At 35.0% G+C, this 26,362-nt stretch overlaps 1 protein-coding gene across 1 annotated transcript; it reads left to right on the forward strand.

Moving 5' to 3' along the window:
- The first annotated feature begins 15,967 nt into the window (after positions 1 to 15,967).
- LOC115974479 (putative SWI/SNF-related matrix-associated actin-dependent regulator of chromatin subfamily A member 3-like 1) lies at positions 15,968 to 21,431 on the forward strand. Its single transcript, XM_031094867.1, has 3 exons — positions 15,968 to 16,291; positions 16,710 to 16,998; positions 21,186 to 21,431. Exons 1-3 carry the CDS (start codon positions 16,229 to 16,231, stop codon positions 21,266 to 21,268), a joined length of 435 nt encoding a protein of 144 aa, XP_030950727.1. The 5' UTR covers positions 15,968 to 16,228; the 3' UTR covers positions 21,269 to 21,431.
- Positions 21,432 to 26,362: the final 4,931 nt, after the last annotated feature.

Consider the following 26,362-nt stretch of genomic DNA (forward strand, 5'->3'; position numbering starts at 1 on the left):
CCATCACCACTGCACATCTTTGGTGCGATAATCACTCCATATGTATAAATGCTTGTGAGGTATGGGAGGAGGAAGAGCCGGGATTCAAGTATCCATAAGAGAGCTTCATATACATATACACTTAGATTAGGTTAAAATAGAATTTATATCTTGTAAAAAAAAATAATAATAAAAAATACACCGTCAACAAGCTGAAAACTAATACCTACTGTCATTACGTAAGCAAGGTATGGCAGACAATAACTCCAGCGGCCTTGATCCTTTTCTCATAAAAATCATAAAAAAGCGATACTATTTTTTAAGCCTATGTAAAAAACTCATAAAAATCTCAAAAACAAAAATTACTAATTTCCAAAAGCCTTCTCTTTGTTATAATTAAGGCTCTCAAAACAATATGAAACCTTATTTGATAGTAGTTGATAGTTGATACCGATGTCTATGTTATATGCATATATGGCATGTACGCTCAATATATTTTGGAATGAAATGGCAGAATATGAGTGTTAGTTTTGGTAGCAAAAACAATAGCCAACCAAAATGCTCACACTACTACATATACTACTACATATGATCTCATTTTTACTAAATTCAACTTTAGATTACTGAAACTAAACTTCTCAAAAAAAAAAAAAAAAAATTACTGAAACTAAAGAAGAAGATTATTTAATTTATTAAGTTGAAATTTTCTTTTTCTACTTCTTCGAGGAAGTTAATAAGGATATTTCTTTTACCAATTAATAATCTATGTGAATAAAGAGACTACTCATGAGGGCTGTCTATGCTAGAGGATACGGAAGATGATTCCAAATGAAAAAGTTGGCTTCTTGATCAAGAAACTGCTAGAAGATACAAATTGTCAAGACAATTTAAAATATGAGACCCACGTAAATAGACTTGGCAGATTTAAACAGTTGATACTCCAAATCCATTGCATTCATTAAAAACAAAATTTTGAGTATTTGGTTTTTACAATTTGCGATAAATGCTACCTCAAAATTTAGAAATTAAATTCACAAAATAACTCATTTGTCACAAAAAATTAAAAACTTAGATGGAATTGTGACGTAAATTAATTGGGAATTCAATTAATAATCTATTTGAATTTTCTCTAAAGTTTGGCTTTATATATAGGGTTGTGTTAACGGGCACCTTATGATGCCCGTTAATACCCAGCTTTTATGACAGTTTTACGCACTTTATGCAGTCTTTTTACCAGATGTTGGGTCAGCTTTATAGGAAGAAAGAAAAATTAATAAAGAGACCAAAATACCTTTTTTCACATTTCTCATCAACTCAAGCCTTTAGTCATATTATTATGTTTATCCGTAAAAAATAATAATAATAATAATAATAATAATAATAAATAAAAACTAAACTAAACTAAACTAAAATCACAATCCTCATACAGGAAACAACCAAAATCAGTACATCCCAAAAAAAAAAAAAAAAAAACCATAAGAACATATGAGAAATGCCTGAGATGCTGCCAAAATCAATGGCAGCATCATGTTGAACAAAGGGGCTTCAAATCAAGGTTTTAAATACCGAAATTGAGGGAGACGAACTGGGTTGATGGCGGGGAAATCAAGGAGGAGATGAACTAAGTTAGAAAAGAAATTTGTGAAAAAAAAATAAAAGACAAAGAAGTTGAGCCAAGAGTTTCATATGGGAGAACATAACAATTTTAAAAGATGAGAAAGGAGAAGTAGAAAGAAGATAAAGGTGGTTGGGAGAAGAGAAAGGTGAAAGAAGATAAGGGTAAGGGTGAAAGAAACGTGTGGTTGAGAAAAAATAATAATAATAAAAGTAAAAGGTCGAATACCTGTCCATCATGCAAGGAATTTTACAAAATAAAAAGGGCAAATTTCACTCCCCTCTTTTGAAGTTCGGGGAAATGACACTGACCCCAACTTGAAAGGAAAAAACACTCCCCTCCCTTGAGATTTGAAAAAAATAACACTCCCCCCCCCCTCCCCCTTCTGTTAACATTAGTAACGGAATATTCTAATTTTTTAAAAGATTCTCTTTACCAAAGTTTAATCATGGTTAGTAAAAAGAGCATTCACATATAATAAAATAAAATAAATAATGAAAAAGCATATTATAAAACATGTTGCTTATTACATTAAAGTTTGATGATCCTCTTAGATTTTTTAATCGCACCTCTCACCAACACTTTGGATCAAAATTTATAAAATAAAACAATTTGCCGAAGCTTTCAAGCTTTTATTGTTAAAAAATGAGTTTGAAATTTTCATAGTCACTTATCAATATAAAAAACGTTGATTGGTGAACAAACTCACAAAAGCTTATTCTTTACCAACTAACGTTAAATTAGAAAAGCAGCTAAAGGAAAATATCAAGGTTTTCATAATCGGACCAGACCGAGAGGTCGGACCGTGAAAACCGGGAACCGGTGGTTTTTTAAGCCTAAAGAACCAGATTTTTTGTTAATTCCATGAACCTCTAAAATCGGGGTTGGACCGCACGAACCAGTGAGAACCGTGCGGTCCAACCCCTTAGCAATTTAAAAAAAAAAAAAATTTAACACAATTTTATTCTACTTAATTAAATTATCCATCTCTTACAAGGAATAAAAAAAATTATAATTAAAATCCTTAAAAGATATTCAACTTTACTTCAAAAATTAATCATAAATTTTAATGCTTTCATGGTTATTATTTTATTTTATTAACTTTCTTACTTAATTATTAAATATATGCTTGAAAATCATTAAATTTCCCTCACATATATAGATATATTGTCAATTTTGCTAGTTTTATAAATTTAATATCTATATTTAGGCTTTAATTAATTATTAAATTAATTATGACGTCATCACGGTTCGACCCCGGTTTGACTTTGGTTCGACCTCAAAAATCTTGAACCTCTCCTTTTTACGGTTTAATGAACGATTCGGGTCTGAAAACCTTGGAAAATATAGTGACTTTAGACAAGTATCTCCTATAGCTAAAAAATTTGAGAAAAATGGCTTGACTTAAATCAGAGTTGTCAACACTACACACACACACACACACAAAGTTCCAAAACAAGTTTGCACTCCACTTGCAAACACAATAAGCTGTCAAATGTCTAACAATTACTAGCAATTCTTGCACTCCTACAAGGTCAGTTTTCAAAACTTGTCTTCCCTTTCTTCCTTGGTCACTATCTCGTTGCACCATGTGTAATTCGTTTTTCTATGGTAGAAATGTCAGATGCCAAAGATGCTTGTATGTTTATTTGACTAGATTGTGTGTCATGTTGATCACCCCTGCTTGTTTCCTTGGCACATGACATGGAAAAATTGTATTAAAAATGTAAGCATAAAAGTCGAAGATGTGATAATTCAACTAATTATGAGATATAATAGTAAATTGGATGATGGGTTGTTGGACCACAAGAAATCTAAACAACTTACTAGCCTATGTTCAACCACTCTTAACCCTCCCTCTTGATGTTCTTGCACATTATTTTTTCTCTAAATTAAAGCACGAAGTATATTCAAAAACCACTCTTCCATAAAAATAGAAATTCTAACAATTAATTTATTAAACCAAACATATAGCAACTTATATTTTGTCTTTTCTTCCCTTTGCTTCTGCCTACGCTACCAATTGCAGCTCCCTGGCATGTCCTCTTGTTGTGACCAAACTCTTTGCAAGAAGTACACCTCACAGTGCATACCTCCTTGCTTCTTGTAGCCCTGGTGCATGTTCACCTTGCTCTTTTTTTCTCTTTTTCTTAGGTCTACCAATCAACTTTTTCCGTTTTGGAGGAAGCACGGTGTCTTGGCCTGTTTCCAACTCACCCTTAGGTAACATATCAATATCAGGCATTGAGTGAAGGATTTGGCTATAGGCTTGAATGTATATGCACATGGAGTAGAATGGATCACAATAATCTTGAATGTCTGCCCTTTTGTATGTGATACATTTTGCTACATGCTTGCAAGGCAAGCCACTAATTTCCCAAACACCACAAGGACACTTTTTGGTCCGTAAATTTACTACAAAATTTGTATTACCATCTATTACTTGAAACTCATCATCGCCTGCTAGTATAAGCTTACAGAATAATGAATCTTTTTAGTCAACTCAATCTTTTTCCATGCTTCTAGTGTGACCTTTATTTCCCAATTCCATCCACTAGTGTATTGCTCATGTAGCTTTTCCATTATTTTAAGCCTCACTTGCTCTACCAAAGTCAATATTGTCTTCCCACGCAAATTGTCAACCCAACTATTAAAAGACTCAATCATGTTGTTTGTGATGTGTGGAACAGATCTTAGGTCAAATGCATGTCTAGCTCATTGTGACTTAGGTTTTTCATCCAACCAATCAAATGCTTCCTTTGATAATTTTTGGAGACCCTACATAGCTTTCTCAAAAAGGAATAGATTATATGCTTTTACTGCACGCCAAAAATTATCCCTCAATGCTAGCCCAGAATGTTTTCCTCTAAAGTTGTTATACAAATGTCTTGTACAATGCCTAACTTGACACTCAAGCATAACATCAAGAATAGCTTCAATCAAGCCCTATCAATAACACAAAATTGTTAAGAAGATACAATAACAGGAACTTTAATATCTTTATAATTGTTATAAAAAATAAATATACATATATATATATATATATAGCACAACTTTAATATCCATACCTTTTGTTTATCTGGCATAATAACATATGGAACTCTTGATGAACTTTGACCAATAATGGTTTCCAAGCATGTAGGAAACCATCCCCAACTGTCTTTACACTCACATCCCAACACCCCATAAGCCACTGGAAATAGGCCATTGTTTCCTTCAAGTGAAACTACTACCAATAGCACTCCACCAAAATTTGCTTTCAAGTGGCAACCATCTAGTCCTATAAAAGGTCTACAAGCTTCAACAAAACCCTTCCTCATAGCTTCAAAGCACACAAAGAACCTCTTGAATGTAGGATTTTGTCTAATATCAAGCCTATCTAATTGCATCTTCATATAGCTTCTAGGATTGGTTTGCCTTACAAGCTGAGCATACTTGGCAAGCTTCTTATAACTATTAGAATGGCTACCTACATCCTCTCCCATTTCCTCTCTTTCTTACTCTATACAATCTGCTTCTATCAACCTCAACCCCATAATTTTCCAGCAAAGCTTCTTCCATGCTTTCATAAGACATTTCAGGATCAACCTTCAACGATTTAGCTAGTTTTTGAGCTATCCATGTTGATGTGGCATTGGTATTTTTGAATTTCTAACATAGGTGTGGTCACTATTGTACACCTTAATCTGAAATGAAATACCATCAGCAGTAGGGGAAGCAAAAACATACCAGTTGCAACTAAGGTCAGCACAAATTGCATGAACCCTAGACTTCTCATTTTTCAGTCTTACAATCTCAACACCTTCACCTATCACATAGTCCCTTAATGCTGCTCTAAACTCATACACATCCCTGAATAGCATTCCTTTTTCAAGACTTACCATTTCATTTTCATTTGGGACATATTGTTTACCGTACAACCCTTTCTCAACATGACTCTTTTTAACATCAGAGTTATTCAATTCTCTATCACAGTCTTCACTATAATAGTTGGACCAGTTCCCATCAGTAGCATTACCAACCTCATCATTATCTTCATCACTAAAAACTCCACTACTAAGTTTATAACTATCAACACTCAAGGCACTATCATCACTTGAGTCTTAAACAAAATCAATATCATCATCTTCCTCACGGTACACTACATCATCATCAACTCTTACCATAGACCCAAATGCTTGACACACAACATTAGGCGTCAAATTTTTACAATTTGTGCTCACAAATTCAACATATAATTATTATCACAACACCAGCATGCAAATCAAACATGGTTACCATGTCAATGTTATTGGTGAGTGTAATTTTCCCAAACCTCAAGGGAGGGAAATGTTATTTGCCCAAATAAAAATCACAAATTGTGTTACAGTACAACAAATTTTTACAAAATTTTCACATCAGTTGAGGTATCAAATCCTTCATATGTCAAAATAAAATTAAATAAATTAATAAAATATTAGACTAGGATTGACCACAACTAAAATATATATATATATATATATATATATTGTCACATTTCACATTAAATTCCAAAAGGCAAATCCTTGCATGATTATTGACACCAGCAAAAATACCAAAAGATATATCATAAGCATTCTCCGTATAAGTAGTATTAAAAAAAAAAACAACCACATCTTCATATTTTTGGTATCAATCAAAACAATGAGTAGGTGACCAAAAAATATGCTCCAATCTATTTTCTTCATCGGTTGTAAATGCATATTGGAATCTAGAGTTCTCTTCTTTAGAAACTTTGCAAAATTGTAGGAGATCCATGGCATCATTCTTTGCATTCTTCCTCCTCATTTTCACATAAAGTTTACGAATATCCCTTTGAAAAAATGGAAATTGTCCATGTTTCAAATGCCTCTCAAATTCCATAACACGCATTACCTCTCTAATTGAAAGTCTAGCTTCTTTCAATAAGAAAATGTGTTTTTCATCATCTATAATGATAACTCGATTGGTTGGAAGAATTAACACTTCTGAAGGGGAGAACAAATCATGATTGTGGTCTACAACAAACTTAGTGACATGCCATTCTCAAGGAAAAATATCAAATAATTTTCGCAAAATGATACTTAGATAAGCTTTACATCCACATTTTAAAGACTTCCTATTTCGTTGCTCCTTAGATGGATCCACTATTTTTAGTGGTTGTTTACCTTGTCGATGACAAAAGAAATCATATCTTACTATTTCTCTTTTATTTTTTTATTTTTTTTTCTTAGTACGACCTTTTCGAATTGTAAAACCTTATCGATTTGCATAAATTTTATAGAAAATGAAAGTTTCTTTTTCACTAGGAAAAAATTGACCAACAAAAGGCTCAATCTCATTTTTTTTTTTTTTTGAATTTATATATTCATGTACTTTAATACTCTCATTTCATCTATTGGACATCCATTCCAATCAATTATTTCATCTCCATAAGTATTATTATTTTTTCCACCATTTGGAAGCTCATTTAATTCAACACAATTCTTTGAAACACTTCCATGAACCTCACTTGCAATCAAATCATCATCAACTTGTGCTATATTAAAACAAAAATTAAAAAAACAATCAACATCATATTATATGATATATGATTATATCTTACAAATAAAATGAAAATAATAATACCTTCTTGAGACAATTCATTTAAGTCAAAACAATTCATTGGAACAAATTGATGAATCTCACTTGCATCTACATTGTCATCCCTTAATGCTATATTAAAACAAGAGTTTAAAATATAAACTTCATATTCTATGATAAATGAAATTTAAATTTACAAATAAAATAAAATTATATTACATTCTTGAAGTGGTTCATTTAAATCAAAGCAATCTTTTGGAGCAAAGTATTGAGTCTCACTTGCGACTATATTCCCATCCATTAGTGCTACAATATACATGTATCAAAAATAAAAATTAACATCATATTAATTTTAACCTATTTTTAAAAAATAACTATGAATCAAATAAAATACAATAGTGGAACCTCGTTTAATTATTCCTCAATCCTCTTCATCCCTTCTTCTCTTTGATATTGGTAAAGGGTAGGAAATTGAGTTTGATATTTTAAAATATTGGTAAAATAAGATTTGGTGGGAAATAAAAAGTGAGATGGAGAGAAATGCGTTAAGACGGCAATTTTGTCCAAAGAATAAAAATGCCCTTCTCAACGGTGTCTTCTTTAAGAGGGCAGCTTTGTCCAAAATTTTCTTGCCAGCCATATGGTGCTTTTTCTCCTATTTACTTAATTTTTTATTAATGTGAGACCTACATTGGCAAACCTTAACTAGCACCGGTGTTTGTTAACATTTTCCTTATACATATATAACTAACTACCTACTGTGTTAAGATGTGTAGGGATACACCTTGTCGTTTCAGTATTATCAACAGTAACCATAATAGTAATAAACAGGGTTCTACTTCTTGTTTATGAGTCATGACCAAGCCAAATGTCTATGAGAAGATAGAAGACTAGAGGCAGTGCCGACTCAATGGGTGAGCCAAATAGGCAATCGTCTAAGGCTCCCAATAAAAAAAGGCTCCTAAATTTTTACCAATAGAGATATTCCTGTACCAATAGAAGTATTAATTAAACCCTAAATATTCACCAATAAATAAAAAGTAGTTGTTTTTATCCCAAAAAAAAAAAAAAAACTAGTTAAAAAAAATTATTTTCAATGGATGGGTCAATTATTTAATCCCTCACACATAAATGTTAAAAGAACTCATTAATCTTACACTAGTAAATAAATTTATACTCAAATTCTATTTAGAAATATCAAATATATAACTTTATTAAAATTTTCAATTAAAACTTTTTAGTATTTGGTTACTTCATTCAATGAATAGTGTTTATTTTAGTTGTATGGTCAATGAATAATGCGATAGGTTCGTTTTAATTTGTAATTTTTTTCTTAAAAAATAGATTTTGAATGAAAAAAAAAAAAACCAAAAGTTAAATAAATATTCTATTAATATTCAAAGTATAAGAATATATGTCACTTGAAGTTGTCACCTTAATTAGGCCCCACAATACCTCGAGCCAGCCTTGACCCGAGGGAATAAGAGAGTTGGAACTTGAAAGTAGGATACTATTTAGGAAAAAGTGTTTTGGGGAAGGAAAACCAACTAAAGACTGAAGAGTTGATTGGGACCTGTAACGTCTAGACACTTGAATAAGGTTTGGCAGCTCATTTGGGGAAAAAAATAAAAGTAGAGGTGGCGAAACCATATTTAACCTTTCATGCTAGGCTTCCTCTTCCCACACTACTAGTCGCTAACTCGTGCGATGCACGGGATAATCAATTAAATAATTATTACAAATAGTTTTAAAAAAAAAAAAAAACACTTTCTTTGATTACAAATGTAAGATATTCCACATAACACATAAAGGCCACACCTTGGTTGGTTATGGCAATCAAAACATTATTACCAACATTCCAATAGCTCATAAGTCATAGCTTCAAACACAGATTTAGGCACAATCTTTATTATCTAATAAAGATGAGAGTAGGACCTGTAAAATAAGTATTATTAAATTATTAATATGTAAAGGGAATAATTTATAACAATAATAGTTTTATACTGAACATTTTTTTTTTTTTTTGGTTTAGCAATTATTAGTAGAACGTAATTAGTTTAAATTTCTTTATTAGTTCTATCATTTTAGTCAAAAAAAAAATCTTTATTAGTTGATTTAAATTTCTTTAGAAAAAAATGCAAAACTGATCCTCTAATTTTCACATTTTTTTTTATTTCAGTCCTCTAACTTTCAGTTTTGTCAATTTAGTCCTTTAACTTTCAATTTTTATCAATGTAGGATTCCATTATAACTCAGTTAGTGGCTGCCGCTAGGACTCCTAAAACGACGCCGTTTTGCATGTTAAAAAAAAAAAAAAAAAATCCCCTGAAATCAAAACAGATCAGAGAAAAATCTAGCACAAAACCCAGAAAGAAATCAAAACCAAAATGCAAAAAACATTAAAATCAAGAAACTAAGGCAAACCCATATGAATTTATGGTGGGAGGAGAAGGAACTCGATCAAATGTTGGCAAACCCAGATGAACGATATCATGCAATGGTGGCCATATCCACCGATCTTTGCAAGATAGAGAGAGCAACGTCAAAAACCCAAACCATCGCCCACCACTGTCCTCCATGCAAGAGAGAAGGGCTAATCTGTGCAAGAGAGATTTGGAGCAAGATTCAAATGAATAGTATGCTTCGTACATTCATTTCTTTATGATTGTAGATTCTGAAAAATAACATTTGTACTTGTAATTTATCATTGTCTTTCAGTGTTCTGTTGAATATTGTTTTTGGTTTTCTACGTCTTCTTTTAGATGGGTTTCTGTTGGAGTATTTAAGGATTTATATTGTGGGTTGGAAAATTAAAAACATTTAAGGCTTTCTTCTGGTATAAGTGTTTTTGTTTAAAAGAAATCTTGATCTGTCTTTTTTTTTTTTTTCTTTTTTCTTTTTTTTCTAATATTATGCATTGTCACTGGAGTTCGGTGATGGAGTTCTAAATCGGTTTCTTCTTTTTTCTTTTTCTTTTTTGCAGATTTTTTTTTTTAATTCTGAAATTTATTATAAAAAAAAAAGCCAAAATGACGTCGTTTTGGCTCAATTAACGGCAACCCCTAACTGAGTTCTAATGGAATCCTGCATTAACAAAAACTGAAAGTTAGAGGACTAAATTGACAAAACTGAAAGTTAGAAGACTGAAATGAAAAAAATGTGAAAGTTAAAGAGTCAGTTTTGCATTTTTGCCATTTCTTTATTAGAAAAGAAAAGAAAAGCAAGAGTTATATATTAATCTGAACTCTGTGATTAGTTTTATATAGAATAGTGATTTTAAATTTCTTTATTAGATAAGAAAAGAGAGAGTTATGTATTAATCCAAACTTTGTGTTCAGGTTAAACTTATCTAATACAGTATTCTTTAAAATTTGATAGATTGGATTGTTATAAAAAATTTAAAGCTATTTTGTTCCATTTATTTTGGTAATAGGTGGGATAAGAATAAGATGATCCAAAAAAAAAAAAAAAAGGTGGAGTAACATTGAAAGCAAATTTTTACATTGCAAATACTTGAAGGGATAAGCATAAGTTTAAACGTGCTAACTGATAAGCTTAAATAGAACAAAATTTAAAATAAGAACAATAGTAAAAGCCTTAATATTGTTCACATTTATTTCTTTTCCAGGACAATTCCAGCTGATAGGCCATAAACTGAATGACCCCATGTGATAGAAATTAATTAATTAATTAGCCAAGTTATTAATTAATCAATTTATCATGTAAACACGTGGTAGCACAAACAAATCACCAATAACCTAATTATGCAGCGAAAAATAAATAACACGGTGATTTGTTTACGAATGGGGAAAACCTAATGGCAAAAACCCCACCGGGTGATTTTCAGGTCACCACTCCCGAAACTCCACTATTATCACAACAAGCGGTTACAAGTAAAGGAATCCCAAGTACCTTACCAACCTACAGTTGAACCCTTACCCCAATACCCAATTGGACTTGTTCTGTAGTGACAGTTCCCCTTTCTGATACACGACTCCCAAGTACGTGACTAACCAATTGCGCGGATCCCAGTACGTGACTTCAATCACCAACTAAGAAGGTTGTTGGTTGCAAAGTTTTTTAGTTCATCAACACGATGAAGATCAAGAAGATGCTTGGTCACAAAATCCTACGTTGCACATACACAACAACTTCTTCAAGAGAAAGAGATGAACTAGGGCAAGAACTTCGTCTCCGGTCACAATTTGCTTGAACAGAGTTTGCTCAATACTTGTACAACTTGTGAACTGTTTGACGGCCCTTAAAACAATCCTTTTATATGTCTAGGGTTAGGAGAAAAGAAGATCCAAAGACATATTCACGGATCCCAAGAAAATCATATTAGAATTCTGAAATTCTTAAACCTCGACAGATAGCAACTGTCGAGCAGCTGTCGAGCACACTGAATCTAGAATAGATTTCTTAAACTCGATAGATACAGCTGTCGAGATTTAATGATTTTGCACTATCAACTTGTTTTCTTGGACAAACTTGAAGGCTTCAACACTTAATCTTGAAACATGGTTTCTTGAAGTATTTAAACACATCCTAAATCTACCCAAATACAAGTAAAGTGCGTTTTCTCAAAGGATAAGTCAATTACATAAAATCATAACATATGTTCTTAACATGTGAAACACATATGTCCTAACACCAACAACAAATGAAGCATCAAATTAATAACCTTTCCACACATTTTTTACTATTTAGTTTCTAACAAAACCAAAAACTCAAACTTTGCTCATTCAATCAGATCCCAATTGAACCAAAAATAAATTCCAATTTCCCTCATCATTCCCTCACTTAATCCTCCATTTTCTTAGCAACCAATCAAAAACTTCATCTTTCTAATTCCACAAACTGAATAATCCCCTTGAGTTATACTCTTTAAAGAAAAATAACAAATAACAAAGCGTATATAATCACAACTTTCTCAAGAAACAAACAGAGATGGAAAGTGAGAGAGAGAAAGTGAGTTAGGACAAGAAGGAAAGAACCTTAGCATGTGGATTCAGGAAGAGGCGACACGTCAGCCTAGACCGAGTTGTCGCCGGAGGGAATGGTGATGCGTTCAGGTACAGAGACCTCCACCGCCGCATCATCTGCCGCTTTTGGTGATTGATGCTTTCTAGGTTATTTTTAGTGCTTTGGATTCTCTCTCTCTCTCTCTCTCTCACTGTGTCTCTGATTCTTTGCTTTGCTTTAGGACTATTGGTCTACGCAAACGCAAAGTGCTTTTCTTAACGAAGAAGACCCAAGTTTTTTGTTTAAAATAAAACCTAAGATATCAAAAAATTAAAACAAATCAAATGGCAGAGAACCAAAGTCTGATTTATGGATTCAACAACACATCAAACCATAACAAAACCAATTACAACAAAACTTAAATCTCACCATTAAACCTTAACATTGAACCCAAAAAAACCAAAAATTAAACATGCATAACGGAATGAACAACACATATTCATTACAGAGCAAACAAAAAATAAAAATTAAATTGCTGCAAAACCATAACAAAACAAAAAGGCCTAAAACAAAATTGGGGCAGATAATTAGTAATTCTGTAAGACCCAAAACTATAAGCAATCTTTTTTGTAATTTTCGTAATCTATAAAATAGCTTGACTTGAATATTAAAAGGGACAAACAAAATCATATGAAATCAACATGTTCTCTGGAACCAAATAGGATCACAAAAACGTACCAAGCTTTAGAGGTCAAGACTTGAGCTAGCAAAGGCTATGAACAGAGAGAGCCAGACTGAGAGAAGAGGGATGCTCTGCGTTTAAGCGAAAGAGAAACAAATGAGAGGCAGCGTGAAGAGAGAGATAAGTATTAGGTTTCAAAAAAAAAAGGAAGAGATCGGCATTTAAGCCAAAGAGAAACGAATAAGGGGCAGCGTGAAGAGAGATATAAGTATTAGGTTTCAAAAAAAAAAAAAAAGATATAAGTATTAGGTTTTGAAAATAGTGTTTTTAATTTATTTTTTAATTTTTTAAATATTCTATTGTGCTGATGTGGAAAATTGTGGTGTCAGTAGAAGTTTCGGTTATATATATATATATATATTACTACTATTTACTACTACTTGTTTGAGAGATTGAGAAATGGATGAAGAAAGTAGTGTTGGTTGTATCGATGGTGAAAGAAACCCCATCTCCATTTTTAAAGAAATTGATCAGCGAACCAAGCGACACAAAACACTAACTGCACAAGATCGAATCAGTGCCTTACCAGACTTGATCCTCCTCGATATCCTCTCCTCACTGCCCACCAAAGACGCCATTAAAACTGTCGTTTTATCAAAAAGATGGACCTCTCTTTGGAGCTTCGTTCCCTCTCTCAGTTTCAATGACAATTCCTTCGCAAACTACGACATTATCACCACCGCCGTAGATGCTACCCTTGCCCAACACACAGCTCCCAAACTCACAAAGTTCTTCGTCAAATCCAAGTACCACTCACAGTTGAAGCCTTGCCTCGATGCCTGGGTTCATTTTGCCACAACAACCAAGGTAGATCAACTCAATATAAAATGCTTTAGAGATCTTAAGAAATTTTAGATATACGTATTGCCTCTGTTGAGTTAGTAGAAGCTCTAACACTAAATAGTTGAACAAAAGACTGAACAAAGAAAGCTTTTATTTAAAACTTGATTATTTGAATTACAACACTTAAGACTTATGGAAAGCCTAATGTGGCTCCACATATGACACAATTACAAGACTCACTTACACCACAAGGCAAAGCTACTCTAGCACACTTTGCTTTTACAAGACACACACCAACTCTCTAGACACCTATGTACTGGCACTACAGAATAGCTCTTACTTGTTTCTCCACTTCACGCTATTCACAAGTCTCTCACACATCTCACTAATCTCACACCACCACATCTATTTATACTAAGTGTATGTTGGTTAGGAAACCAACTTGAAGCTTCTAGCATCTTTCTTTTTATTGGCATTAAATGAATGCCATTCTCCAACCTTCTAGACTATTCTATAAACATGTGGTTGAGTTTTACTTCTACATGGAAGTCTCTAGAGAACTAAAGAGAGACACCTCATAGAGAAACCCGGAATGCAAGAGAATGTTCTAGAGAATGTGTGAGATGTTCTAGGAGTTTCTAGAAGTTTCTAGAAATTTCTAGAGAAAAGAGAGTTAGTGTTGATTTCTAACTACCTCAGCATCTCTATGCCAATGAGTTTGTTTCCGAATTGGATTTTTTTTTCTACTACATTAAACCTAATGGGTTAATACGCTGGAGTTCAATCAAGCGTTTGAATATCAGGAGCTTGCCATTGGGAGATGATGCGCTAAAGAATATGTTAATGGGTAGTCCTAGTCTTGAATACTTGGAATTTTCCACTTGTTTTTGGCCAAGCCAGTTGGATATAGTGTCTGAGAGTCTGAGAAAATTGGCAATAAACAAGGGTTTTACAATGGGGGGGATGGTCAGGTCATCAAGGAAAATGGGTCGTGTTCCTGTGTTTGTGTTGGAAATGGGAATTGTGGCTCCAATGAAATTGTAGGGAATTTTAAAAGGTTGAAGTGCCGAATGAAGTACATGGCAGCATTGGTTAAGGCTAAACTTGATTTCGAATTGTGGATAGGGAATGAACTTGGAGAGGAGGATGCTTGTAAGATGTATCAAGACACTGTGAAACAATTTCTTGAGAGTATGCATCATGTCAAGGAACTTACTCTTTGCAGATGGTGCCTCAAGGTTTGCTCTTTTCTTTTCTTTTAAAATTGTTTGGCTAGTCCCTGCATACAACATGTAGATACATCTGAACTTGAGTTCTTGAGGCTGATTGTAGACGTAGGGTATATTTATCATTTACTTAAAATTCCACCTTATTTTCAATGTTAACTTATGTATAACTCACTACAAAACGCGGGGGCCTTGGGCCGCGTTTTTTAAGGCGTGGCTATAAAAAACGCGGCCCAAGATAGACTGAAGCCGCGTTTCATTAAAACGGGGCCATAGACAGGCTCTTAGGCCGCGTTTTTGAAGCGGGGCCATAGATGGGTTCTTAGGCCGCGTTTTTTTGAGCTAAAAACGCGGCCTAAGGATCTCCGTACTTTATTTTTTGGCAAATTTTTTTTTTCTTTTCCTTAACTATGGCCGCATTTTAAAAACGGGGCCATAGACGGGTTCCTAGGCCGCGTTTTCTAAGCGGGGCCATAGACAGGTTCTTAGGCCGCGTTTTTTGAACTAAAAACACGGCCTAAGGACCTCCGTATTTTATTTTTTGGCAAAATTTTTTTTTCTTTTCCTTAACTGTGGCCGCATTTTAAAAATGTGGCTTTAGACGGGTTCTTAGGCCGCGTTTTCTAAGCGGGGCCATAGACAGGTTCTTAGGCCGCGTTTTTTGAGCTAAAAACGCGGCCTAAGGACCTCCGTATTTTATTTTTTGGCAAATTTTTTTTTTCTTTTCCTTAACTATGGCCGCATTTTAAAAATGTGGCTCTAGACGGGTTCTTAGGCCGCGTTTTTTAAGCGGGGCCATAGACAGGTTATTAGGCCGCGTTTTTTTGAGCTAAAAACGCGGCCTAAGGACCTCTATACTTTATTTTTTGGCAATTTTTTTTTTCTTTTCCTTAACTGTGGCCGCATTTTAAAAATGGGGCCATAGACTGATTCTTAGGCCGCGTTTTTTGAGCTAAAAACGCGGCCTAAGGACCTCCATTCAATAGTAATAGCACACCAAAAAAAACCCAAAGCCACAAAACATTTCAACCCAGAGCCATTTCGGTCAAAAAAAAAAAAAAAAAAAAAACAGAGAAACCACAAGCACCGTCGCCGTTGAGCTCAGCCGTCGCCGATGAAGCTCAACGGCGATGCCGAGACTCCAACCCACACCGATCGCCACGCTCAAGCGTCGCGATCGGCGCCGATCGCCAGCGCAACCCACACCGATCGCGACGCTTGAGCGTCGCGATCGGCGCTGATCGCCAGCGCTGAAGCATCGCGATCGGTTGATTTGTTTGGGATGTCGTTGTTACTGGAACACCCATTCAGGAGGATCAATTTGATTTGTTTTCTTTGATGTCGTTGTTGCGGTTACAGCAGAGTTATTTGGAAAGCTTGGAAGAGCTTTCTCATCTACAGGTATGTTACAGATTTGGTTTATCTAAGGTTATGTTACTGAAGAATAAGTATGCGTGCTCTGTTTCATTGTTCTATGTTGTTCTATGTGTAGGTTATAAGATTTATTTATTTTTAATCTTTTCAAGACTTAAGATGGATGGCAAAATGCTTTAACTTTATCGTGAACGGTTTACTGATCTTCTTCCTACTTTGTTTCTTTGCTTGGTCAAGTGATTCATCGTGTATTTTTTTCCTACCTTTTTTTCCTTTTTCCTGCCTAGAAACTTTAACGAAGTCCATTAATTTTAAATTGTTCTGTTTCCTGTTTTTAATTGCATTGTGTTGTTTTCTGCAGACTGATTCCTATGTATGCAGTTTTTTTATTTATTTATTTTTTAAATAATTTAATTGGTTATAATGCAACTTAATACAATTTCAGGTACTAATGGAAACCATTTCTTTGCGAAGAACAAAAGACAATGGACTGATTGTGCCACTTAAAACAATAGAGAACTATTATGTGGAATTTTCTAAAGAAGAACTTCAATTGTACAACATAATGGAAGAGAAAGCTAAGCATGTTTTCCAGGATTATGTTGATTCTGAGTGTGATCTATCCAAGCTTGAAGCTGTTATAATTACACTCCTACAACTTCGCCAGTTATGTATTGATTTGGGTTTGTGCGCTTCAAATATCAAGTCAAAACTTCTTGATGAAAATATTGAAGGTACTGTGAAAGATTTAAAATTATCAATTTTTTTCCTTTTATTTTATTAAGTTACTGCAATTTCAGTTGCTTAGATTCCTTTAAACTTTATACTGTTATTTAGCAGATAGTTCTGTCTTGTGTGTGTATGTGTTTCTTTATCTGCCATCTCAAAATTTAAATTTTGCTAGACTTGAGGATTTCAGTTGGTCGCTCATTCCTAAATTAATATGTGTTGTCCCACTTCCTAGTCTAAATTTTCAGAATTGCTTTGAGTGGTGGTTTTCTGTTGTCCCCTTTTTGCAATAGAGGTATGTTTTTTGTTGACACACTAGTGAAACTTCTCTACTTACATTATAGCATGAGTCTGAGAAGAGGCATATTTCTTTCTTATCAAGGCTATCACTAAGACTTAAAAGTGAGTTGCATGCTTAGGACAAAGCCAGGCATAAAGGGTTTATTAAAGTCTTCTATGCAAAAATTATTTTGTGTTTGGCCTGTGATTTGGTTCAAAAATCAATAGCCTGGAAAAATTTTAAAAGCAAAAATAAATAAACAAAATGGTTTGCATCAAGTGAGTATGATGACTCTAACATTGCATGTATTGTATGATAACTCTCTAGGGAAAAGAAAACATGCTACTTGATTTCATACATGAGTTTTGAGAAATTTTGAATGGGATGCATACTCACAAATGACACAATGTTGCAAATTATGTGGAAGAGTGAAAATTTCCCTAGGCTATGCATTGTTTTCGGTGGGCCTTTTAACAGGCTATGTGGAAAAAATATTTAAAATATGAGTATTGTTATAAAAAGCATGAAAGTAATATTATAATGTCTCTTAAAAAGTGAGACTTTTTGGGATTTTTTTTTTGTTGGATTGCAAACAGAAGTTGCATTGCTAGTTGAAGGAGAATAAAAAATCTATTTTATTTATGCCTTCATTCCATGAAAATTAGTGCAAGAATATCTTATTGCATTGGAATTTCTGCATGGTTTGAAGTTATTGTGCACATTTGAGTATCAACAAATCTGGGGCCTACTAAAAGTTGGCCGGCTGGATGGCTTACTGACGTAAGACCAAACGAAAGAGAGCCTTTCCAGAGTAAGAACTAAGGTGACAGCTGGAGGAAAATATTGAAGATCTTGGGTTAGTAGGGAATTAGTTTTAGAAGTTTATGGTTCAATTTGGACTAGAAAATTTTGAATCTTGAAGACCCTAGCTGTAGGAGACTGCAAATTTAGTTGTAACAATTTTGTGGCAGCAGTGTTTGGGCTTGTTGGATGCTAGGTTTAAGGTTTAAAAAGAGGGAAAATGTTAGGGGAACCATAGGGATGTTAGTGTTTCTAAAAGGGTTGAGGAAAGGGGTAGGAGTTGGATTTGAAACAAGAAAGAAAAACCCAAGTTTTGGGTGCCGTTCTATTTGAGTTTGGAGGCTTGCTGAAGGGGTGGTATGAGCTGGGGTTTTGGTTGTTGTAATTGTGAGCGTTGATTAGGTCTTGTTCAACTTGAATTTGGTTTTGTTATGCTGTAAACTCAAAAGAAAGAGACAAAGAAAGCCTCTGGGAGTAGCTTTAATACATTCTCTGTATGTTTGAGTTTCTTCATTATCTAAAAACTTTTTTAGTTATTATAGAATAGAAAGATGGGAAGAAAGAAAGTAGAAGATTTAATTTTAGGCTTTGTACTTATTTTTCTTAGATATCCCATTTAGGTTTTGATTGGTTCACTGTTGTTCTTTTTGAACTTTTTCTCTCATGGACTATGTATGACATCCATGATATATATATATATATATATATATATATATATGAGACAACATCATCACCTTAAATTTACTTGTAGAGTGCTGAAGATACACTACAAAACGCGGGGGTATTTTCATTCTGTGTGTCTCTTGATGACTAATGCAGTCATTTTGTCCAATTCGAACTGTTTATTACACCAAAACAATGTCCTTTTGGAAATATATATATATAAAAGACTAAAGCTAAAACTAAAGATATAATTGGACAAACTAAATGGAAAGATTAAATTGAAAACACATTAAAATTAAATAACTGAAATGAAAGAGAAAAATGATACTTAAATGATTGAATTGAAAATAAATTAAACTTAAGAGTCTTAGACTAAGTAAATTGTAATTTAATTAAAACAACAATCTCATAAGCGAAAAGAGTTCACTATATTGTTTGTTAAGGATGGGAAGTAAATTGTTTGGTAAGGATGTAAAGTACCTTCCCATATGGCAAACTAATTCTTACTGAGCTTCTTCTTTTCTTTTTCTTTTTTATTTATTTATTAATTCTTGGAGCTAGGTATCAACAACCAACATTAATTCGTTCTTATCTTCATTCCTGAAGCAAAATAATAACTCCCAGTTGTATTGGATCACTCTAGGCATATAAAGGGGAGGCCCACAGCCACACCACACTTTCAATGTCTGCTTCTATCAACTTGTCCTCCCACTTTGGTCATGGAGCCAAAATAAAAGTTTTAAATTAAATATGATTTGTTTTAGAAGAAAATTAATGGTCAGTGAGCTATGTATGAAAGTGCATTTTTGTTCCTAAGTTATCAATTGTTTTAATTTAGTCTTTAAAATTTTAAAATTGAATGACAATTGCTAATTTGAGGTCAAAAATATGATTTTGGACCCTTAATCATTATTAGCCCTATATGAGAACAGTAATTGCTAATGTGATACACATTTACTATATATGTGTCCTTAAATCACAAAATTCTGGTAAAAAAAAAAAACACAAGATAAATAGAAATATTTAAATATTGATTTTGGAAGACTAGCATAGAGCCTAAGGATGAAACTGAAATCTAATGGCATAATTCATAGACTAATTATATTTTAATTAAATAAATGAAACTAGGGATACTTAATCTAGGATGGAGGAGATCATGATTAAACATAGACATATTGAAGTTTGCGTATTTTTTTCAAAGACCATCCATGGTGATTTATTGAATGAAAATATTTTATCTCGCTTTGTGGGATGGATTAGATACTAATCAAGAAATTTGGCATGTCAAATTTTATAGTCCTCACCACAAATTTTATCTAAAGTGCACTATGAGTACTATGTATGTACTTTCATTGCCCTCCTTTCTTGCATTTTATCTTTGCAAGAGATATTACTATGTATGTACTTTCAAAGTTTTTATAGTAAATGTGAGACTAATGCAAGATTAAAACTGTTTAATGAGGGCTTGGTTTGTGGTGACTGTACTAGAAAACAGGTGTGGAGGTCCTTAAGGCATTTGGGCTAGGAAAAAGAAAAAAAGGAAAAAAAAGGGCTATAGCCGCGTTTTTAAACGCAGCTATAGCTTTCACCTATAGTTGTCAACAAAGGTCCTATGGCCACACTTTTCAAACGCGGCCCAAGACGAGGACCTATGGCCACGTTTTAAACGTGGCCATAGGTCCTCGTCTTGGGCCGCGTTTAAAACGTGGCCATAGGTCCTGGTCTTGGGCCGCGTTTAAAACGTGGCCATAGGTCTTGGTCTTGGGCCGCGTTTAAAACGCGGCCCAAGACCACAACCTTAAAACGCGGCCTAAGACCAGACCCTTAGGCCGCGGTTAAAAAGTGCGGCCATAGGACCGTCAGTCCTATAGTCACAGGTTTTAGGCCACATTAGAAAGCGCGGCCTAAAAAAACGCGGCTATAGGCTATAGCCACGTTTTTTTGACATATGGTCGCGTTTTAAAAACGTGGCCATAGAACCTTTTTTTTGTAGTGACTTTTTAAAACTTAATTTATAAACAGAATAAGTCGAAATAAATCAGTAAGAGGTTATTATATAATTTGGTTTCTCTTTAAAGAATTTATATTACCCAATTTATATTGGAAAAATCATCTTATGATATATAAGAGTATTGGAAAATTATGATACTCTATTAATCTATTGTGAGCTGTGCTATTTCTCCTAGGCATTTGGATTTTAATCCAAGTTGTTGTTGATCAATAATTGGAGGACCTAATATTATTGTTCTGATTTCATGATTTTTTTTTTTTTTTCCAATTGTCTGCATATGAGATATACTTACAGCTATGCACCTTAGTGTTTTGTAAAAAAAATGATAGCTAAATCGTTCACTAGCAATGTATTTTACCTGGGGCAATTAGTCGTGTTATTTGTTCTTATATTCACTTCACCTTATTGTGACCCACTCGTTGTTTTAACCGACCTAGGTTCTATCTATAATGTCATTGAAACATCTGCCTTCTCTATTGTCAAAGTGCAAAAGTTTAACTATGAAAGCAGACATGGATAAATGGGACCTCCCTGGCATTGCAAGTCTGCTTCAAAGTTCACCTTATGTGGAAACGTTGGTGTTAAGGATAAGATTACCTCTGCCATTCAAAACTCAAATATCAAGATCACACAACTGGAGTATAACAGCCAAGATTACCACAACAGCCAAGATTACAACAATCCAGCTCACAGATAACATTTAGTTGCTGTATATTTAAATTCAAACTCTTCATGTACATCTGAAACTATGCAACTGATCAGTGTATAAATGCAAAGAGCCTTCACCGTATTTGGTAAGGCAGCACGATATCAATTTGTTGTTAGCTTTCACATGGTGTCAGAGCTTTTTTGACTAACGTCAATTCCTATGGCCAGCTCTTCCTCTTCTGACTCTACCAACACCATTGCTACAACCAATCCATCCTCTCACAACCTAATCAACCTTCACCACAATACCACAATCAAATTAACCCGAGACAACTATCTCCTTTGGAAAGCTCAGATTGTTCCTTACATTAAAGCTCTCCATCTTTTTGGCTTTCTTGATGGAACCAAACCTGCACCCCCACAATCTATCACTAGCCAATCTTCAAATGGCGCAGCCACTGTCACCACAAATCCTAAATTCCTTCAGTGGCACCTTTAAGATCAATTTATCCTCAGTGCATTGACATCATCACTATCAGAATCTATACTCACCCATGTGGTAAAATACCTCACCTCTCGAAATGTTTGGCAAACTCTTGAACGCATGTTCTCTTCTCAAGCTAGAGCACATCTCATGCAAATTCATTATCAAATTGCCACACTAAAAAAGGGCAATCTCTCTGTTACAGATTATTTTCAGAGATACACCAATCTAGTTGATACTCTTGCTTCCATAGGAAATCCTCTAAATGATTATGAGTTGGTCTTATATTTTCTGTTCGGTCTTGGCTCAGAGTATGATTCCTTTGTAACATCAGTTACAACACGAGTGGATCCAATGACTCTTGATGATCTTTACGGTCATCTTCTTGCTCATGAACTCAGGCTTGAGCAAAACCAACCTGCTGTTGACTTAGCTCTTGCAAGTGCTAACATTGCAACAAAGAAAGGATCATCACGAGGGGGTCGTGGTGGTCAGTCTCAACAATTTTTTCTCATCTGGTAGAGGCCATAACTCCAACAACAATAGCAACAGAAAATTTCGTGGCAGGGGGCGTGGTCGTGGTTCGACCCCTTTTTCTGGAGCTCCTTGCACCATCTGTCAAGTCTACCTCAAACCTAGACATGATGCACTGGCCTGTTATCATCGATTTGACAACTCTTATCAAAGGGATTTGAATCAAAACATGCAAGCTTATTTTGCTGCACCTCAGCCCATAATAGATCCTTCCTGGTATCCAGATTCTGGCGCAACACATCACACAACTTCTGATCTTGCCAATCTGAACATGCAAGCTGAAGAGTACACAAGTTCAGACCAAATCAAGATGGGTAATAGTACTGGTTTAGATATTAAACACATTGGCCAAACCAAAATTCTCACACCCACTACTTCTTTTCTTCTCCATGATGTTTTGCATGTTCCTTTAACTAAAAAGAATTTATTGTCTGTTCACAATGTAAGGTTGAATTTATTCAACCATCTAATTGGCTTTATTCCGTGCTAAATTTGCTTGTAATTCAGCATTTAGTAACCATGTATTTAGGTGGGTTTGATGTAAGGGTAGTGAGTGAGATAGAGTGAAGATTGCTCAAGAGTGTGCAAGAAAACACAGACTCGCGGGTGACTCGCGGCTGCAAGCCGCCAGACGCAGCACACGTGCCAAGCATGCTGGAAGGTGAACAGTCATGCAAGCCGCGAGCCACCCCTGTTTTGTTAAACCTGACGTTTCACATTCCTCTCCCACTCCAGTATAAATACCCATTTTACCCACGATTGAAAGAGAGCTTCCAGAGAGAATTTTGAGAGAGAAACTCTAAAGAAAAACAAGATTGATTCACCCATAATATATACCTTAGAGTCTCTCCAAATTCCTCAACTCTCTTCCTCTCCATTGTCAAATCCTTGAGAGGCATTATACCAAACCTGGTTCTCACAATCATCATCACTGTGAGACAGTTGTTTGGATTTCTGGGAAGCAGTTAGGAATGAACCAATCTTCATTGGTTGATGCTACGGTCTAGTAGCGGAATCCGGGAAGCTAGAAAAGAAAAAGGTTCGACGCAACCTCGTTGGAGCAAGAAGCTTGGAGGGCTTAGGTGCACTGGGTAGATTAGGCTTGGAGGGTCTATTGCTGTCCATGTATCCCAACTGTATTTTCTAGTGGATTGTTTACCGCTTGGAGGGTGGCAGAGAGGTTTTACGCCGAGGGCTTCGGTTTCCTCTTCGATAACACATCGCGTGTTGTCTTTGTGTTTGCATCTTCCTTCCTCTCTATCTTTGCCTTTTTATTATCTGTTGTGGATTTTATTTTGTGTTGGCTTAGATAGTTTTTAACCAATTTCATATTATAGCATATGTTAAGTTTCCGCACACTAATTGTTTGACATATTGCTTGAATTGGTTAAGTTGTAATTTGGGAGTCTAAACGTTCAAAGGTGTTTATACACATTTTTGAACTTTCAATTGGTATCAGAGCGGGTACACTGCTATTGGTTTCATTACCATTGTGTGATCCTTGACTCCCTTTTGAGATGGATAGGTCTCAATCCTTTAATGTACCTCCATATTTTGATGGTAGTAATTATGCTTTTTGGAAGGTTCGCATGAGAGCTTTTCTGTGTTCTATTGATGAATCCGTTTGGGATGCTGTTGAGATTGGTTGGACCAGACCTGAGGCAGCCAAATCCACTTGGGATAAGGCAGCACTTGCTGCATCTAATGCTAACAATAAAGCACTCAATGCTATTTTCTGTGGTGTGTCTCCAAATGAATTTCACAGGATTTCTCACATTACCATTGCCAAAGAAGTATGGGAGATTTTGGAAACCACCTATGAAGGCACGAAGAAAGTGAAAGACACCAAGTTACAAATGCTGACCACTCGGTTTGAGGAGCTCAAAATGAGTGAGGATGAGTCTTTTGACTCTTTCTATGGGAAGCTAAATGAGGTGGTTGTCAGCAAGTTCAACTTGGGGGAGAAAACGGAGGATTCAAAGATTGTAAGGAAGATCCTTCGATCATTGCTGGAAAGTTTTCGTGCTAAAGTGACAGCGATTGAAGAGAGCAAGGACCTTGATGACATCAAAGTACAGGAGCTGGTTGGTTCTCTGCAGACCTATGAGATGTCGCTGCCCAATCAACAGAAGAGTAAATCTCTTGCTCTTAAGACCATTAATGAGAAGGTGGAAGATCAAGACTCGTCGGGAGAAGATGTAGTTGACAAAGATGTTGCATATGTTGTCAAAAATTTCAGAAAGTTCTTGAAATTCAAAAATAATGGCAAATTTGATGATAAAAGAAAATTCCAAAGTTCTGGAAGGGAGAAAAGGGAATTCAAAAAGAAAGATGGAAAAGAATCCCAACCCACACAAGGTGTCACTTGTTTCGAATGTAACGGGCATGGACACTTTAAGAAGGAATGTCCGAATTATTTGAAATCGAAAGGTAAAATGTATGCCACGACTTTGAGTGACTCGGATTCGTCTAACTCAGAATCTGAAGAGAGCTGTGATGGAGAGGGGAACTATTCGGCTTTTATGACTATTGCTCATGTTGAGTTTTCGGATGAGTTGAATCTGCTTGTATGAGACCTTGGAGAACATAATGATGATGAATCACTAGGAATTGTTGAAGAATCAGATGCTAAAGAAGATGAAAGCACAGCAAATCTTCAAGAGAATTATAACTCACTCTTGGAGAAGTCGGGTGAGTACACAAGGGTGGCCAAGGCTGTTGTGAGAAAAATGAAGAAGGCTGAGGAGGACTACAAAAGTCTCCTAATCCGATATAGGGAGGCCAAATGTGAGATAGAAACACTGAATGGTGAGTTGTCCGAAACTTACACAAAAGTGAGATTTCTTGAGAATGAAGTTGTGCAAGCAAATGCTAAAATAGAGAGGGTCGCCACCAAGAAGCTAGATGATGTTATCTCATCTCAAAAGAGCTTTTCAGACAAATCCAGATTGGGATATACCGGAGGAAGTGGTTCATCTGGAAATGTCACTAAAGAAGTGAAGTTTGTAAAGGCCAAAGATCCAGTTGTAGCTGACCTTACTGGTGAGAAGCTCGAGGTGGAGGAGAAGAAGAATGTGGTGAACCAACGGATGTTGAATCCCCGTAATCAATCTGTGGGCAGGTCTGAATCTCGTGCCAAGTCACGCCCACGACCACAAAGAGGTCCTAGAGCAACTTATGTGTGTCATTACTGCGGACTTCAAGGGCATACTCGACCAAATTGCCAAAAGCTGAGAGCAAAGAATAGTGCAACTCCTCAAAGGTCAGGAGGACCTAGAAATGATAGAAGAATTTGGGCAGGTGATCAATCTAGAGATCAGAATGGTGATCCCGGAATGATGAACGTGATGAAGATGATTGGTGCATTCACCAACTGCTTGGAAAGCTTCTCACGAAAGTTTGAAAACCCTAACTCCCGTACCCATTCCTATAAGGAAATCACCCCAAACGCAAGTGACGTGTGGGTGAAAAAGGGTACTCATGCATAAGCATTACAACATGTCCATGCATTAATACTTCCTATGCTTTGTGACAATGTTTGTTTGTTTTACTTGCTGTTTTTGCTGTTGATTGTTTGCTTGTCTTCTTGTGCATATTTTTAATTTTGTCTTATCAATCTTTTTGTTTCTTGTGTCAAAAATCCAAAAATCACATAAAAATTAGAAAATCAAAAAACTTGATTGACTTTGTTGAGTTTTTGTCTCAAAATTTGTTTTGCCTTGTACCTTTGTGCTAATGGCTTTGTGCATTTTCGAGCATTGCTTGTTTTCATGCACTCATATCACTGTGGGAAAAATCTTGAAATCTATGTGATTGTTGTAAATAGATCTTCAAACTTGTCATGAATGATTAGTGAATGGTTATGTTGATCTTGAGACATGCATAGACTTGTGTCTATATATCTTCCCACTCTTTATTTTTGTTTTGCTAAAAAGAGCTCACAAAATG

The sequence above is a fragment of the Quercus lobata genome, chromosome 2 (assembly GCF_001633185.2).
Source record: "Quercus lobata isolate SW786 chromosome 2, ValleyOak3.0 Primary Assembly, whole genome shotgun sequence".
NCBI lineage: Eukaryota > Viridiplantae > Streptophyta > Magnoliopsida > Fagales > Fagaceae > Quercus > Quercus lobata.

What these genes read in the sequence shown, in the direction of transcription:
- LOC115974479 (XM_031094867.1), top strand. Translation starts at nt 16,229, where the DNA reads ATGTCGTTGTTGCGGTTACAGCAGAGTTATTTGGAAAGCTTGGAAGAG. An exon ending in AAGAGCTTTCTCATCTACAG is followed by an intron (nt 16,292 to 16,709) that starts GTATGTTACAGA and finishes ATACAATTTCAG; the next exon opens with GTACTAATGGAAACCATTTC. An exon ending in TCTTGATGAAAATATTGAAG is followed by an intron (nt 16,999 to 21,185) that starts GTACTGTGAAAG and finishes TAACCGACCTAG; the next exon opens with GTTCTATCTATAATGTCATT.